At 48.3% G+C, this 16920-nt stretch overlaps 1 protein-coding gene across 1 annotated transcript in view; it reads left to right on the top strand.

Annotated features, from left to right (window-relative positions):
• Positions 1–16920, top strand: part of CHST13 (carbohydrate sulfotransferase 13) — a 221455-nt gene that overhangs the window by 130176 nt on the left and 74359 nt on the right. Inside the window, exon 2 of the mRNA XM_086939269.1 lies at positions 2077–2159. Coding sequence (XP_086795395.1) covers positions 2077–2159 — 83 coding nt within the window. The remainder of the gene's footprint in view (positions 1–2076; positions 2160–16920) is intronic.

Raw genomic sequence — 16920 nt, 5'->3', positions numbered from 1 at the left:
AAATCCATTTCATCTACCTAAGATTTTGTTGGACGGACCATTAAATGTATGTACATGATATGCTTTGATATTTAGAAAGTGTATTCTTTCCCCTGAAGTTGGCACTCCTAGTGGTTTACGCTCCTGGAGGGGTGTATGTTCAGATGAAGTCTAGACCATCAATAGTTAATATAGGGAGCGGAGTTCATTTTTATTGGTGTTCTCTTTGCCCTATACAGGCCAGTTAAGAGAAACTAGTAATCTAGATCAGAAATTAGGTATCTGATGGTTACAGTATGTTTAGTACATTTTAGAGGGTAGTTGTGATCTGTACCTTCAGATATTTGAGTTTTTGGCTACATCAATGTTGTGTGGGACACAATGGCTTGATTGGCACAGCTTCCAATCGCAGCAGGTGATTCTGTACCAGGCTCTTGTGTGAAAGCCACATTTCCATATAAAGAGTATGATATACATTACAGGAACTATAGATAAAATGTACTTTATAATAATAAATGACCAAAGCCATAACATTATATACCAGAGAAACATATAGCACTTACATTATAATTAAGGCTCCCAGTTTTCAGTTTTTACTGATTTTGACAAATAAATACAGATAGAAAATCGTCTATTTTCCTGTCTGTAATTAGTTTTAAATATGGAAAATAGGTTTTATTTTGGACTGTTCTCACTACTGTTAATCATGAGTGCTAGGCCAATAGCTTTGCAGATTGACAGACAACGGAGTTAAAAACATTTTTTAAAGATTTCCTAAAGTAGATTAAATAGCTGGAGCAGTACAGTGGATTAGGCTGTTGTGCAGTGTGAACGGTCTAAACTGACTGTACTATACTGTAACTGACTAAAACTCGTTGGACATTCAAACAAGAGTAAACGTTTGTTGGTTAAATAAATGTGGAAATGTACCCACTGCGGCTTAATTTTTTTAAATGTCACAAAATACAAATATGGGTAAATACAGATAAAATTAGCAAAAAAGATATATGATTTAACACGTTCAGAAATGTAAAAAAAAGAATTAACATAAAACCGAGAGCCGCAATTATAATGCAATCAAGTTTTATGAATTATTTGTTGATCTCTCTCTACTGTACATTTCCGGAAAGTTACCGTTTGGCGCAGAAAAACCCTCGACTTGATTATTTTGTTAAACAAAGTTCAGCTTTTACAGAGAAACCCAGTGGAACAGACATGTCAATTGTTTCTGGAGCTTGAGAGAAAAGGCTCTGTTAGTTGATTTCTGGTTGAATAAAAAACACATTGAATGGATATTTCTGCAAGTATTACGTACAGTAATGTATCCTTGGAGTGTAGGTGGTCTGCAATGGAATGCTTTACTGTGTAGGGCAGGGAGCATTGCCTCTGAGGCTTGACTAGCAGAAGAGTAGGTGGAGAAGGAGAGGAAAGGGGAAGAGGAGGACATTCTTGGTGCAGAATTTAACTGTTTCGTCCATGAGCTCAGGGCACTAGCTACCAGAGCAGCTTAATTAATATGAATGATGTCATTGGTGCAATATCTGTGGCATCGTGCTTGATGTCATGAGCAATGCAAGAGGGACGTTATGGTTGTGGAACTAGCCATAGCTGGTGATTAATGTCAGGAATTGTAAGGGTTTGGTCCATAACCTTAGACTCCGTTAAACTAAAGGGTCTAATGATAATATTACTTTTTTTATTATTTTCTGCCCAGTTTGTCTGCAAAAAAATGTGCGCACTCTCTACTGTCAAATTAAGGGCTTGATTTAGATCCCATTATATCCAATGGGATTTATATTTTGGTAGACGGGATATCCGGCACCGTTGTGAGGGAGTAACCCATCCGTCAAGATCTAATCAAGCCGTAATTCTGCTATTGAGGCAATTGCTCTCCTTATCGGGCACGCTGCCATGTAAGCCACATATGTGTTCTTCTAGATTGAACGCCACCTTATTAAATTATAATGCACTTGACTATTATGGACTTTGAATCTATCTGTCCTGTGGTTACCAGAAATGTAATTCTATGTAAAATATTTTCAAAAATGGTATAAACTATGGTGGGTAATAATGCCATCTTTTGTTCTCTCCCATCAGCTGCTGAAGACAGATTTCTGGGTAACAGCTGGCATGGAAAATCCAGGCGAAGCCCCCTGCAGGCCCTCTACGACAGCGACCAGGTGGGTGCACCAGAACCTGGCTGAGTCATTTGGCGGCGGGAAATCTTCTGTTTCTGATGTGGTCACATGAGCAGCTCGCCTGTAGGAACATCTGGAAATAAATAGATGCAGGTCTTAAGATGACTGCTGGTTTCCACCTGACCATGTGTTCTTGTTTCAGATGGGGGGCATGCAGCTGTGATATGGGGGATTTACCGGCCCAGAAAGGTTCAACTATCGGCTAGGTTCAGTGCTGATTGCTAAGTGTGTAACAGAATGACTGCCTGGGCCCTAAGCTTTGCTCAGCTGCCCTGTGCTGAAGCTATCGAAGGTTGGGGTGCTGAATACCAAGATTGCAAGTCTTTATTCCACCTCATGCCTAATCCACCATCAGACATGCCATACCACTCCCTTTGTCACAGTTTTTCCGCTTTCTCTTCATCCGTTTATCCACCTTATGTGTTCTTATGTGTTCTCTCTCTCTTTCTCTCTCTCTCTCTCCCTCTATCTTGCCCTCTCTCTCTCTCTCTCTCTCTCTTGCTCTCTCTCTCTTGCCCTCTCTCTCTCTCTCTCTCTCTTTCTCTTGCCCCCCCCTCTCTCTCTCTTGCCCTATATCTCTCTCTCTTGCCCCCTCTCTCTCGCCCTCTTCTCTCTCTCTTGCCCTCTTCACTCTCTCACACTCTCTCTCTTGCCCTCTCTCTCTCTCTCTCTTGCCCTCTCTCTCTCTTGCCCTCTATTGCCCTAAAATGAATTCTGGTGCTCTCCACATACAACTATTGCCTCTTTGATTCGTTTTATTTCACGGTTGTGGGTTCATTTTTCCCTCTCTGCTTTCTCCTTTCATCACTGTTTTGCTATTTTTTCTCCTTTGTCTGCCTTCTGTGTCTTACTCCGGGTAAAGTCTCTGATGACAAATAAGTGCTGGTATTCGAAAATTAGTGGCGGAGCCCACCACATGTAAACATTGGCACAAATTAAATACTGCAGGTTTTCTACTGTCTAAAGCAGGGGATTTTGGGGGCCCCAGGCATACCATATTTTGAGGGCCCCAGTACAGAACAAATGTTAATGATATTAACGATTCTCTAATCATTCAGGGTTGCATGATGCCCAACAATACTAAATTATATGTGAAACTTTAACAGGGTCACACAAAAACAGATGAAATATGTATTGCCAAGGTGCCCAAAAATCTTCAAGATGACACTGGGTAGAGAAACAGAATCAGAGGTAGAGGCTGGGCGAGAGAGCTTTAGAGAAATGGGATATGAAGGGGTCTAATAGATAGAAAGTTAATTTTCCCAGGGTCCTCCTTGGAAGGTGGGGGTTTTAGGCAATTTTCCACTTTGCCATTGCTTTAGAACCTCTATGGCCAGATTTCCCCCTTGAACAGGCAAAGATCGCTGAGCACACAAGCCAGCACACACCCATTATTTTTAGGTTTCGCCTGGGGCACGGAGCTTTAGCTCCGCCCCCAGGAGAAATCTTATGTCTCTACAGTGTACTGCTTAGTCCCGCCCTCTGTTCCATTGGCTAGCTCCATAAATGGAGGCTAGCCATTGGAAATAGATCTGTCCGTCATGGCCGGACCAGATCCGTGGGCGTTCCCGTGATTTTTTCCCTCTCCACCCTTTTCGCATCATCATGGTGGCGGTGGGCGGAGTTTCGTTTTTTTTTTCTCGTTTGTATTTGTCATTACATGCCGACCACGGCCGGCGGAAGAAGTCCAGGTGAGTGGTTTTTTAAATTCCTGCCTTCCCGCCCCCCTCCGCCCGACCGCTGTCCGTGTGCTTTCCCGCCCCCCTCTCCCGCTGTCCGTGTGCTTTCCTGACCCCCCCCCCCCCCCCTCCCGCTGTCCGTGTCTGCATCAACCCCGAGAAGGAGCAGAGAAGCGGCTGGCAAGTGGGATCCCGAGCGGAGGACCGGAGCAGCCAACATGAGTTCATGTTCCCCTTGATGTGATGACTCGTCCAAAAAAATATGCGACCGAAGATGGAATTAATTCTTTTTAAACATGGTTCACCCCGAAGCCCTGGCGAGGTGCGGGCTGGGCGGTAGGTGGGGGCAGCTCCCTCCCTCTCTTCCGAGGAAGTCCGCCAGACTCCAGGAGTGCACGCACCCAGGAGAGCGAGGGCCTGCCCGGGCACAGCCAGACACCCTGCCGCCCGTCGGCGTGCCCCCTCGGACCCTGCCGCCCGTCGGCGTGCCCCCTCGGTTACCCCTTTCATAGCCCAAATTAGCATTCTTTGGAGAGGTCATTCGGCACCTGCAGCACCCTGGCAGCGGGGGCAGAGAGGGGGGCACCATTCCAGGAAGGCCGGGGGGAGCAGGCCTGCGTTGTGGTAATTGGGATAAGCTCCGGATGTGGCGCCCAGCTCATTAAGAGGTTAATTCCATGTGTCCTGACCCCCCCGACCCCCCCCCCCTTCCGAGTTCCTGCCACAGACTTTCACATGGTTTCGGAAACTTTGCTAAAGTTCACGAAGGTGCAGCGTTGCTTTTTTGTATTATAAAAGGTACAGTATTGGGTTGGCTTCATTAAAGTGAGCATTATCTCGAAATGTGGGAAAACATATTTTGCATTGCTATAACGTCACACAGGACTTAAACTGGGAAACTTCGCCCGGTGCGAAAGTTGGAAGTTTGGGCTGCCCCCCTAGCCCTTCCGGTTCAGTGTTCCTGTGTCCAGCCCAAGCGCTGGAAAAACACAGTCTGCCACAGCGAGCAGAGTTTATTTAATACGTTTGAAGTTTTTTAATTCAGCACGTCAGGCCCCTGCTTCAAAGCAAGGTCTTCTAAAGTCCAAGGAAGGTTTTTTTGCCTGCAGCGAGCCCGTAAAAGTATGTGCGTGTATTACGTGAAGTACCATAAATTATACGAGTATATTACACCGCTTGAGAGACGAATACATCTAAGCACCCGCTTTGCCTCAGTTTGCTGAATTCCATTAGATTTTCCTGTTTTGTATATAGCGCCTCGAAAGAATCGGAAGCTGGTTCAAGGCAATCAGTAGGAGTTGTGCCAAGTGCCTTCACAAAATGTGACTCGCATCAGACTGCGGGTTGGTGTGTACACACGGGAGTCTTGTCTGCAATAAATGGAACTTTTCCTCGGTGCATGTGTTTTAAAGCACAGCGGTTTGAAGTGAGGTTTGTGCTGATTAGCCGCCCCGCTCTGAGCTGGCTTTCTCCTTCGAAGTCTGTGACCCCGCACGGATTTATTGCTTCCTGGCTATTGTCCTGTCCCCGGTTTCTTTGTACTGTCCTAATTCAACAACTGCTGCCTGCAGAGGTTGAACTCTCAGTACTTTTAGTGCTCTGTGGGCGAGGTCGGGTGCGGTGGAGGCCGCATAGCGCCGAAACGCCTTTCCAGGCTCTACATTACCTCAGAGTTCCACCCTCCACTGGGAGGAGTTGCTCCGTTTCGGTGAGCAACGGAGGCGCAGACAGTTCGGAGCTGCCCCGCATCAGCGAGGTCCGCGGTGAGGAGCACGGTGGTGCGGGTCAGCGCCGAGCACCACTCGCCAAGACCTCAGTGAGGTCAGAGAGCTTGTGTGGACGACGGGAGGGAGACCATGAATGACCTTTAGTTCACCCCTCCTCCTGTATGAGGCGGCCTTTAGATGCTGAATAAGATTGTGTGTGTGTGTTTTATGGATACAATTTGTGGTATGCTACCTAATATGCTGCTGTGTCTCAGATCGTGTTCCATGTTGACAAACAGTGCCGGACGGCTCAACTCACCCTCTTGGAGGCGGGCGGGCGGGCGGGTGGCTCAGTGTATTTGTGTCCACTGTAGGGGCCTGTGCTCGAGCTCCTGGTCACAGCTTAAAATCCCGGCGGGTCTACTTAGCCTTTCGTCCCTCTGAGGTTGATAACATGAATACCATTGAAAGGGTACCAATAAACCTGTTATTCAGATCCAAGATACCCTTGGGTGAATGTGCGCTTTCAAATGCACATGTTATCGCACAGCTCCCCCCTCCCCCCCCCAGCCCTGGTGCTTCACCAGCCTGGGCAACCTCACCACTGTGCATGCAGGTTCGGCAGGGGCATTGCTATCAACAGTGTAGCAGGACTAGTGGCACCAGGGCCCAAGGTGTGAAGGGCCCGAGTCACCTCAGTTAGTAGCGGGTTTTTTTTAAACCATGAAATCAGGGGGTGGGCAGGCAATTCTACTGTTTATATTATGACCCGTGACGCCCCTGGTCCACGCTGGATGCGGCCCGAGGCGCTTGCACCCCTCAGGGCAGAGTGCCTGCGGACAGACAATTGTACAGCCCTGGGGTCAGTGGAGTAGCCGGAAGGCATGGGTGACAAGTGTTATTTTTTAAAGTGTTGCATTTAAAAGATAAGAACCAATAATGGCTACACAAATTATTAATCAAAACCCAGTGGACATGAGATAGACGAGCAAGAGCAGTGTGGCCACCAGAAAGAAGAGAAGCGCATGTGAGAGAGCCATGCAGGCAGGAGAGAAACACAGGTGCAAGAGAGCAGCGCTGGGTGAATAAACACACTAGGGTGAGCAAAACATAGAGGGGTATGTGGAGGAGCACAAGGTTAAGAGTGTGGAGTGCTTAGGTAAAGAAGTACAGGACGGAGACAGCTGGAAAACACATGCAGTCTCATGCAGTGCTTACCCAAAAAATAGTGCCTGAATAGTAAGTGCGCTTCCTGCACATTGGGACTCTGTTACTCGCCCTGTGAGGACCTGTTTTTCCCTGCATTTTCTGCTACCGTTCGCGACACCCGCTTCGCGGGTGCCGCTCACTGCTGCCTGCCCCGTCCTCCCTGGTGTGAGCGGCTCCACAGTCGGTGGTGTACCAACGCGCTCCCAGGTAGAGGTTAACGCCTGTAACAGCGTTTGGAGCCTACCGGGGGACTGCGAGGTCCAGCAGCCTCAGCTGTACACAGCTGCTGCCTCTTCCCCCGGCGGCCACGCCCCCAGCCTCCGTGAATAACTTTCCCTGGATCTGGCTGAGTGGGCGCTTCCTGCACATTGGGACTCTGTTACTCGCCCTGTGAGGACCTGTTTTTCCCTGCATTTTCTGCTACCGTTCGCGACACCCGCTTCGCGGGTGCCGCTCACTGCTGCCTGCCCCGTCCTCCCTGGTGTGAGCGGCTCCACAGTCGGTGGTGTACCAACGCGCTCCCAGGTAGAGGTTAACGCCTGTAACAGCGTTTGGAGCCTACCGGGGGACTGCGAGGTCCAGCAGCCTCAGCTGTACACAGCTGCTGCCTCTTCCCCCGGCGGCCACGCCCCCAGCCTCCGTGAATAACTTTCCCTGGATCTGGCTGAGTGGGCGCTTCCTGCACATTGGGACTCTGTTACTCGCCCTGTGAGGACCTGTTTTTCCCTGCATTTTCTGCTACCGTTCGCGACACCCGCTTCGCGGGTGCCGCTCACTGCTGCCTGCCCCGTCCTCCCTGGTGTGAGCGGCTCCACAGTCGGTGGTGTACCAACGCGCTCCCAGGTAGAGGTTAACGCCTGTAACAGCGTTTGGAGCCTACCGGGGGACTGCGAGGTCCAGCAGCCTCAGCTGTACACAGCTGCTGCCTCTTCCCCCGGCGGCCACGCCCCCAGCCTCCGTGAATAACTTTCCCTGGATCTGGCTGAGTGGGCGCTTCCTGCACATTGGGACTCTGTTACTCGCCCTGTGAGGACCTGTTTTTCCCTGCATTTTCTGCTACCGTTCGCGACACCCGCTTCGCGGGTGCCGCTCACTGCTGCCTGCCCCGTCCTCCCTGGTGTGAGCGGCTCCACAGTCGGTGGTGTACCAACGCGCTCCCAGGTAGAGGTTAACGCCTGTAACAGCGTTTGGAGCCTACCGGGGGACTGCGAGGTCCAGCAGCCTCAGCTGTACACAGCTGCTGCCTCTTCCCCCGGCGGCCACGCCCCCAACCTCCTCCTTCTTTACTGGATCCAGGTCACACCGCGACGCGGGACGCGCGCGGGGCGACTACCGGGGCGAAGACCGGGCAAAGAGCGGGCCGTTTGAGGCCGTTCGAGTACGAGAGAGTCCGGTCCGGCCCACCCCCCTAACTGCTCCATCACGGCGATCTTCATACAGGCACTTAGAACGCTCTGATCCTCCCAATTTCCACCCATTGGAAAATGAACACGCGATCTAACAAACAGAAAAAAGCCAAAAAAAATGGGATAGGAGATAAATTGCTTGGCCCAATGGACGATTTCCTCGCCAAAGCAAATACATTTATCGATCAAAGCATAAGCTTAATAGAGGGAAGAGTTTCAACTGAACTCGCCATTGCTCGCCGATCCTCAATGGGACTACTAGCCACTGCAAGAACCCCAGATCCCCAGACAACGCCAACTCCAACGATTGTATCTGCTAACAGACTCAGTCTGCCAAACAACGTAGATCTTTCTGCCACCCAACTCTCAGTAGCTTTCTCGGATAGTGACCTCGAAAAAACCCCAGACATCTTCCCCGACCCAACCCCTGAAGAAGTAAGGCAAACAAGAGGGAGGAGGGAGGGAGCTATCAAAAAAAGAAATGCTAGCAAAAAACCAGACCACACCGAAAACATTGAAACGGCTGACCTTATAGTCTTGGTAGGCGACACAAATACTGCAGTATTTCCCCTTCACTCTGTTCCCCCGCCCAGTAATATAGCAATGACACATCAATTACCACACGATCTTCAAGATTTCCCAATCCTGGAACCAAAAAGCCCACGACTACTAGGAAAAGAAAGAGAATCAGCCAGATTAATTAAGGAGATAGCCTCCCTGCTGAATTCTTATATTCGCCCTTTAGAAGCTAGACTTAGCAACATCGAGAGTCTAATTTCAAAAATCTCCAGTCCTCCCAAAATCACACCCTCACATGTCCCTCAAAAGCCTTCTTCAGATTCCCCGATCATAATCCACCCAAACAAGAAATCGGTACTGTTGCCTCCTCCACAGAGCAAAAAACAACTTACAGTAAAAGTTCCAACAGCACCAAATCCTTCTACTGTCCAAAAAATCACTCCCAAGTCCTCGACCATCCCTCCACCACCTACCCCACTTCCGACACCAATAGTAAATACTCCAAGCATAAATACCCCTTCCTCTAAAACCCCCGCGACGACAAACCCCCCTGCTTCCATAACTCCTGCCATAACAAATACAAAACAAACAAAAACAAAAGGTACCCCGAGAGAGATTACTGACCAAAGACCCTCTGTAAACCTGCCCCCCGCGGCATGTCCATACGTTGTGGTCATGACAGGGGTCCCTGAACTTACTGGGGAGGGGGCTGAACCAAACTGGTCACTGAAGAATAAAGTACAGTATTGGCTGAACACTAATCGCCCTGTTCCCCAACATTGGAAAAGCACAATAGCCTCAGTCTCCCGGACCTCGTGGGTGGGTCACAGAAAAAAAACTATCCGGGGTGACTGTATAGTAATCACGTTCGAGGATCCAACCATAGCAGAATACATCTGCTCCCGGGAGTTTAATACCTCTGGGGGAATTGCCACCAGACCCTTGTCATATTTCTACCCAAAACGATATCAGAACAATAATCATTCCCGTGATATTGATAGCATTTGGAGGAAACCAATACTGCAGCCATGGGAGATAGACATCGCGGGCCCAAAACTAATGCCGCGATATAATGAGCCCGACCAACCTTGGTGGCCATCAAACCAAATCCACCCGCAAAGAGAAGCACCATGGCAGATTATGGGCCCACATAACAGATCTAGAAATTGGGAGCAGTGGGAGAGACCACTGCAGAATCCATATGGCACCAGCTACAGAGACCCCACCAACGGGCAAAACTGGCAAGGGATATCGTTAATGAATCGTTTCAGCGGCCTGGAAATGGTCGATTGACAAAGAAGCATTCCCACGGAGTCAGCATTTACAACTAAGGACCCGATTAATCCTCCAATAGAACTTCCCCAAGTGGAAAAACCACCTTTAGACTATGCACCGTTATCCATTATCTTCTGGAATGTGGCAGGCCTCCGAAACAAAATAGAGGACGGCTCGGCTGCTGGTTTCCTGAAGGACTCACAAATCATTTGTCTACAAGAGACTTGGACAATGACACCTTCACATCTTGCAGGCTACAGGACATTTTTTTCTCCCGCCCTTCCCAGCAGCGCAGGTAGACCGAAAGGGGGTCTGTTAACATACCTGGCTAACACAATTTCTGAACTGAAGATTACTAAGGTAGACCTAACTCCACACTTTCAGATTCTCACAATTACAATTGGGAAAAAGCTTTGCTTCACAATAATAAACCTCTACAACAACTTAGAGGATGACCTCTTTCTGAATGTCCTTTTACTAATCCAATCAAAAATAACTGATCACTGGTATGCCAAACAGAAAAAGGAAACACCGCAGATAATCTGGGGAGGAGATTTTAACATACATCCCTGCCCCCTGATTGACACATGTGGGATAAAGGACGAAAATGACAACCCACTGGTACACTTTTCCCACTCAGGAGTGGGGAATGTCATGAACAGAACACTAGCCGATTTGGACCTACAAATTCTGAACCCTATACAACAGCGCCATAGCAAACTAGAACCAACCTATAGAGGAAGGGGCCATGCAACTACTGTAGACTTTGTACTCGTGACAGAAGGCTTAAAAGATCATACCAAAAATTTCAAAATTCTGGAAAATAATCTTAGTGATCATTCTGCCTTAAACCTGAGCTTCTATATCCATCAACCAAGGTCACTGATGGCATCGATAGCAAACACGCTGGCGCAGAACAGACTGGAGCTGGGGAAGAACAATGGTTACACCATAAAATGGGAAAAGGTGGACCCAAACATACTAACAAAACGGCTAGTAGAATCCTCCTACAACAGCTTCATGATCTGCCTTGACCCTTATGCAGAGCCAAAACAAATCTTGGAAAACTTCACCATAATAATAGAGCAAGTCAAAAAACAGCTGACTAAAACATCCAGACAAACTAAAATAAATTCCAGAGGTTGGTTTAACCGAGACTGCAGAAAAGCACAAACTAAATTAAGGAAAGCTGTCGGAAAACCAAACAGAGATGCAACAGAGATCCAAGCTCTCCGACGAGTGTACATCTCCTCCAGAAAAGAGAGGAAAAAAGAACTGAAACAATCCCTCTGGAACGCCCTACATAAGAGCGCACTCCTGAAAGACAGTAAGACCTTCTGGAAGATTGTTAAATCACCCGCGCTAGCTGACCCCACCGGTCCAAAAATAGATGTGGCCATCGACGAGGACGCGTGGGTGAATCATTTTTCAGAAATCTTCAAACTGACATCAACCACCGAAGAAAATCACTCCGATATTCCTCTAGTTGCCTTTCCAATAACCATGGACCTTGACATGCAGGACCTAGCACTGGCACTGTCTTCAAGTAAAAGCGGGAAAGCTCCTGGCCCCGACGGGGTTCCGGTTGACTTGTTCAAATACCTGCCGGACTTATGGGTTCCAATATTGACAAGAGTATGTCTAGCCACAATGGAACTTGGCCTGTTAGACTCATGGTCCTCTTCAATAATGGTCCCAATCTTCAAGAAGGGGGACCGTCAGGACACAAAGTGCTACCGGCCGATATCGCTCCTAGATTCTCTGGGAAAAGTAGTTGGAAGAGTCCTCCTTGAAAAATTACAGCAATGGGTAGAAGATAAAACTATCCTCTCGGACTTACAGTTCGGGTTTAGGGAGGGCTTTGGGACAGTTGAACAGGCCCTAAACCTAAGTCTGTTAACATCAAAGTATACCCATGCTAAACCTGGCTCCATCTACATGGTCTATGTGGACTTGTCCTCCGCATTCGACTGCGTTTCGCATGCGAAGCTCTGGTCACTGCTGAACGTAATGGGGGTCGATCCTCCCCTTCTGAACTTTCTGAGGGAATTGTACAGTGAAGCCACGGCGAGAGTAAGATATGGAACAAACGGAGAACTGACGGCACCATTCAGGGTAGAGCGGGGAGTAAGGCAAGGGTGCGTCCTTGCTCCCTTTCTCTTTTCATTGTATACAAACGGCCTAGAAGAGTCCATGCTGCGAGGGGCGAGGGATCTCCCCAGTGTAAAAGGTCGCTTGATCCCCGCGCTCCTATATGCGGACGACGCAGTCATCCTGGCTCGCACCCCTAACGAACTGCAAAAATCTCTAACCAAATACGCAGACTTCATGGGGGCCTTGGACCTGCGTATCAACATCAAAAAAACGTTCGTTATGGTAGCTGGTGGATCAAGAAAAGCAACCAAGTCGATCTTTCTGAATGGTGAAAAAATTGAAAAGACCCCACAATACCCGTATCTAGGCATCATGATTGATGATGCCTTAAACTGGAAAGCGGCTGTTGAGTCCAGGAGGCTCCTCTTCAAAAGAGCAATCATGGCGCTGATAAAATTCTCCAAGAAACTGGGAAAAAGAGCACCAGTAGAACTGCTCCAGATCTACGCTGCAAAATGTCAATCTATTGCATTATATGGAGCAGGGACTTGGGGCCACGTTTCCTCCAGTTCAATACAAAAAGAAGAGAACATCTTCATCAGTTTCCTTCTCGCAATTCCTAGAGGTACCTCCACCTACGCCTCACATTTAGAGCTGGGAATCCCTCATATTGAAGATTTAATAAAAATCCAACCTCTCCTGCTCTGGAGGCGAGCCTGGCTCTCGGTAAAAAACACTCTGACCAAAAGTATCCTACAGGACGTTATGGATCTGGACCATGCCCACAAAATCGCATGGCTCTCGTACGTCAGACACTTTTTTACGGACCTGGGCCTACAAAAGTACTTTTACACCCCAGAAACCCTGAGAGAAACCTCCAAAAAAGAACTGAAACGACTTGCGTTGTGCCATTTGGAGTCACTGAGACTGACTACGCAGATCACAAAAAAATCTGTCACCCACGCAATAATGATCCAGCAGTCCCTGAAAATCCAGCTATATCTGACCATGGAGCTAACTGCCTATGAGAAAATGCTCTTAACAAGATTTAGAATGAACCTTTTTTTCAGGTTAGTGACTTTCCCTGATAAAAACAACTGGAATGCACAGATAGACCCATGTCCATGCGACGACCTTTCTCAACAGTCCACCATACACACGGTACTGTTCTGTAAGTTTTATCATCCCCATCGGAAGATATGGTTAATTCCTCTACTTAAAAAATGGGGCCATAGACAATGTCGCCCGGCCATGCTGGCACTCCAAATCTTGGACTCTGAGTGTACTGTCTATCATGTTTTAAACTTCCTAAAATGTATTATGAGGCATCGCAACAACTTGTAAAACAGTGGATTAATTTTGTATCAATATTGGAAAACGTAACTCTTTTAAATGTCTATTTTAAATTGTACCTTTTAAATGATTCCAATTATTAATTCTGTATTCTGTGATATCTTTTATGGTTTTGCAAATGCTAAAAAACCGAATAAAGATTATTATTATTATTATTAGGTAAAGAAGTACAGGACGGAGACAGCTGGAAAACACATGCAGTCTCATGCAGTGCTTACCCAAAAAATAGTGCCTGAATAGTAAGCCGTGGATGAATACAAGCAATGAGGGTGTGCTCTAGGGGAGCAACCAACTCAACAAGAGGAAGGACAGTTTACGCAATCTAACTTATAGAAAGCAAGCAACTGGGTGACAATGAAGTCAACCATTGGTAAAAAATGGGTGGGCTTTAAGTCCACTGCAAACTCACATTAGGTCTTTTTTTTGTTACAAACAGCGTGTGCTGTCTGGTATTCAAGACCTCAACTCACTCCAGTGTCCTGAGACCGAGATATAGCTATTTAACTGTGGGGATGTGTTTATTTTTATGCAGTTTTATAATAGCGCAAATTCTATCTGAATGTATTCGAGCTTCACTTGAGTACCAGTTTTACATTACTCAAGCACATATCAATGTTTGTAGGCACAGTGAGATTAAGGGATTTGCCCAGAATTACAGGATGTTGAGCGGGCGCTGAGACTCAAACCTGGATCCACAGTTCCAACATGGGCAGCTCTGGCCTTTATGCCACAACCACTGTGCTCTCTATGCCACTGGAGTCAAGCTATCCTGGCTGATGTGGGCTGAAAGCCCGAAACCAGTCCTAGGATGCTTTTTTCCGGTCCAGGGAGGACCTGGCCTGGCAGTTCGGGCGGGACTGTTCTCATTGGGCGCAGGGTCAAGACTGATTTGCATAAGGCTGGGTCTAAACTGGAATGGCATGGTGAGTAAAAAAAAACGATGGATTTAGACCCAGATCTCTGGAAGCCTGGACCGCAGTGTCCTGTTTTTGTTTGCATTGCCTGATTGTAACTTTTTTTTTAATTGCTTGTATTTAACTTTAAGTTGAGTAATGGTAGCACCTGTTATTTAGAGTGCTTAGAAGCAGAACTATGATGTGAGGCACTATATAAAGTAAATATTACTTCTTTGGGTCTGTCATGACTTCCCCTGCACCTGTACTCGAGCGGCTTTGTCGTGTTACTGCATATGAACGCGCCTTAAAGCTGTCTCACAGGTGACACCTGGTATTTGTAAAAACCCTATTTAAAGGCTATACAAAGAGAACGTGATCTCCATGTAGCAGTAGAGCATTGAACTGGGTGCAGTTGTGTTACGGCATACAGATGCACTGAGCTACTGTCACAGAGCTGGTGTCTGGGATATATAAAGTTGCGGTCTATGTTCATAAAGTGATTGCAGCGAATGCATAGGGCACACCGCTGTGTCTTATGAACTTAATACATTGCTCCTCGCAGCTCAGTTTATGTAACAGGGTCCAGTTTTTTAATTCTATCTGTGTATGTGTGTGGCTCTGGATATATATGTGTAGCTCAAAGTGTGTATGTGTGTGTGGCTCTGGGGTGGTGTGTGTGTGTGGCTCTGGGGGGGGTGTAGCTCTGGGAGGAGTGTGTGGCTCTGGGGGGTGTGTGTGGCTCTAAGTGTGCATGTGTGACTAGGGAGTGCAGAGTGACTAGGGAGTGCAGAGTGACTAGAGAGTGCAGAGTGCTAGACAGTGCAGAGTACTAGGGAGTGCAGAGTGCTAGGGAGTGACTAAGGAGTGCTAGGAAAAGACTAGAAAGTGCTAGGGAGTGCACAATGCTAAGAGGTGCGGAGTGATTAGGGAGTGCTAGGGAGTGCACAGTGCTAGGGAGTGTAGAGTAACTAGGGAGTGCTATGGAGTTCTAGAGACTGCAGAGATTAAGCTAATAACAATGTAAGTGACAATGCCATTTATTTATCTGTTTTCAAAACCAACACATAAATATAAATGTTGTCATTAACAATGCCAATAGCTCAAACTTTTCCAAAGGCGAAACCATTGCATTGAAAATGCGTGTTTTTAAATGGAGAAGAGCAGACATTTCCATTGTCCAGAGTTTCCACTATTTTTCAAAGACCCATCAACCCCTTGCCTGCTTATGACGGAACCACGCCGTCATGACCCACAGGCGGCATGTGCTCATGACGGCGTGGTTTCGTAATGCTGCAGCCGCTCCGCCCACGCTGCATTAATTCACCGCCTGTGCGGGTGAATTTATGAGTGGGCAGGGCCCTGACGGAACCACGTCATCATGAGCACATGCCGCCCGTGGCTCATGACGGCGTGGTTCCATCATGAGCATTGCAGCGCCGCGCTCAGCCCCCCCCCACCCCCCCCCCCCCCCCCCCCCCCAGCGCCACAGCGGAATTCGCGCTGCGGCCAAGGGGTTATAGGCTTCCTGAGAGAGTCCAGGTCACAATCTTTTCGCCAATGATACAGTGCATGCACATTCTTCTGAGAGGCTAGCCCTGGTGCAGTGCATGCACATCCATCTGAGAGGCTAGGCCTGGTGCAGGCATGCACATCCTTCACATCCTTCTGAGAGGCTAGCCCTGGTACAGTGCATGCACATCCTTCTGAGAGGCTAGCCCTGGTACAGTGCATGCACATCCTTCTGAGAGGCTAGCCCTGGTGCAGTGCATGCACATCCATCTGAGAGGCTAGGCCTGGTGCAGGCATGCACATCCTTCACATCCTTCTGAGAGGCTAGCCCTGGTACAGTGCATGCACATCCTTCTGAGAGGCTAGCCCTGGTACAGTGCATGCACATCCTTCTGAGAGGCTAGCCCTGGTGCAGTGCATGCACATCCATCTGAGAGGCTAGGCCTGGTGCAGGCATGCACATCCTTCTGAGAGGCTAGCCCTGGTGCAGTGCATGCACATCCTTCTGAGAGGCTAGCCCTGGTGCAGTGCATGCACATCCTTCTGAGAGGCTAGGCCTGGTGCAGGCATGCACATCCTTCTGAGAGGCTAGCCCTGGTGCAGTGCATGCACATCCTTCTGAGAGGCTAGCCCTGGTGCAGTGCATGCACATCCTTCTGAGAGGCTAGCCCTGGTGCAGTGCATGCACATCCTTCTGAGAGGCTAGGCCTGGTGCAGTGCATGCACATCCTTCTGAGAGGCTAGCCCTGGTGCAGTGCATGCACATCCATCTGAGAGGCTAGCCCTGTCACCTCATGTCACGCTCATGAAATCAGGGCAGTGCATCCACCAGAGAGGCTAGCCCTGTCACCTCATGTGCCTACCATGAAACCGGGTGCAGTGCTTGCACATCCCTCTGAGAGGCTAGCCCTGCCACCTCAAGTCAGTCTCAAGAAACCTGGTGCTGTGCGTGCACATTCACCTGAGAGACTAGCCTTGCCACCTCAAAATCGTCTCTTGAAACCTGGTGCAGTGCATGTGCATCCACCTAAGAGGCTAGCCCGGTCACTACATGCGCCTCTCATGAAACCTGGTGCAGTGCATGTGCATCCACCTGA

Source organism: Lissotriton vulgaris, chromosome 9 (genome assembly GCF_964263255.1).
Source record: "Lissotriton vulgaris chromosome 9, aLisVul1.2, whole genome shotgun sequence".
Lineage (NCBI taxonomy): Eukaryota > Metazoa > Chordata > Amphibia > Caudata > Salamandridae > Lissotriton > Lissotriton vulgaris.
This window is presented reverse-complemented; position numbering and strand designations above follow the sequence as displayed.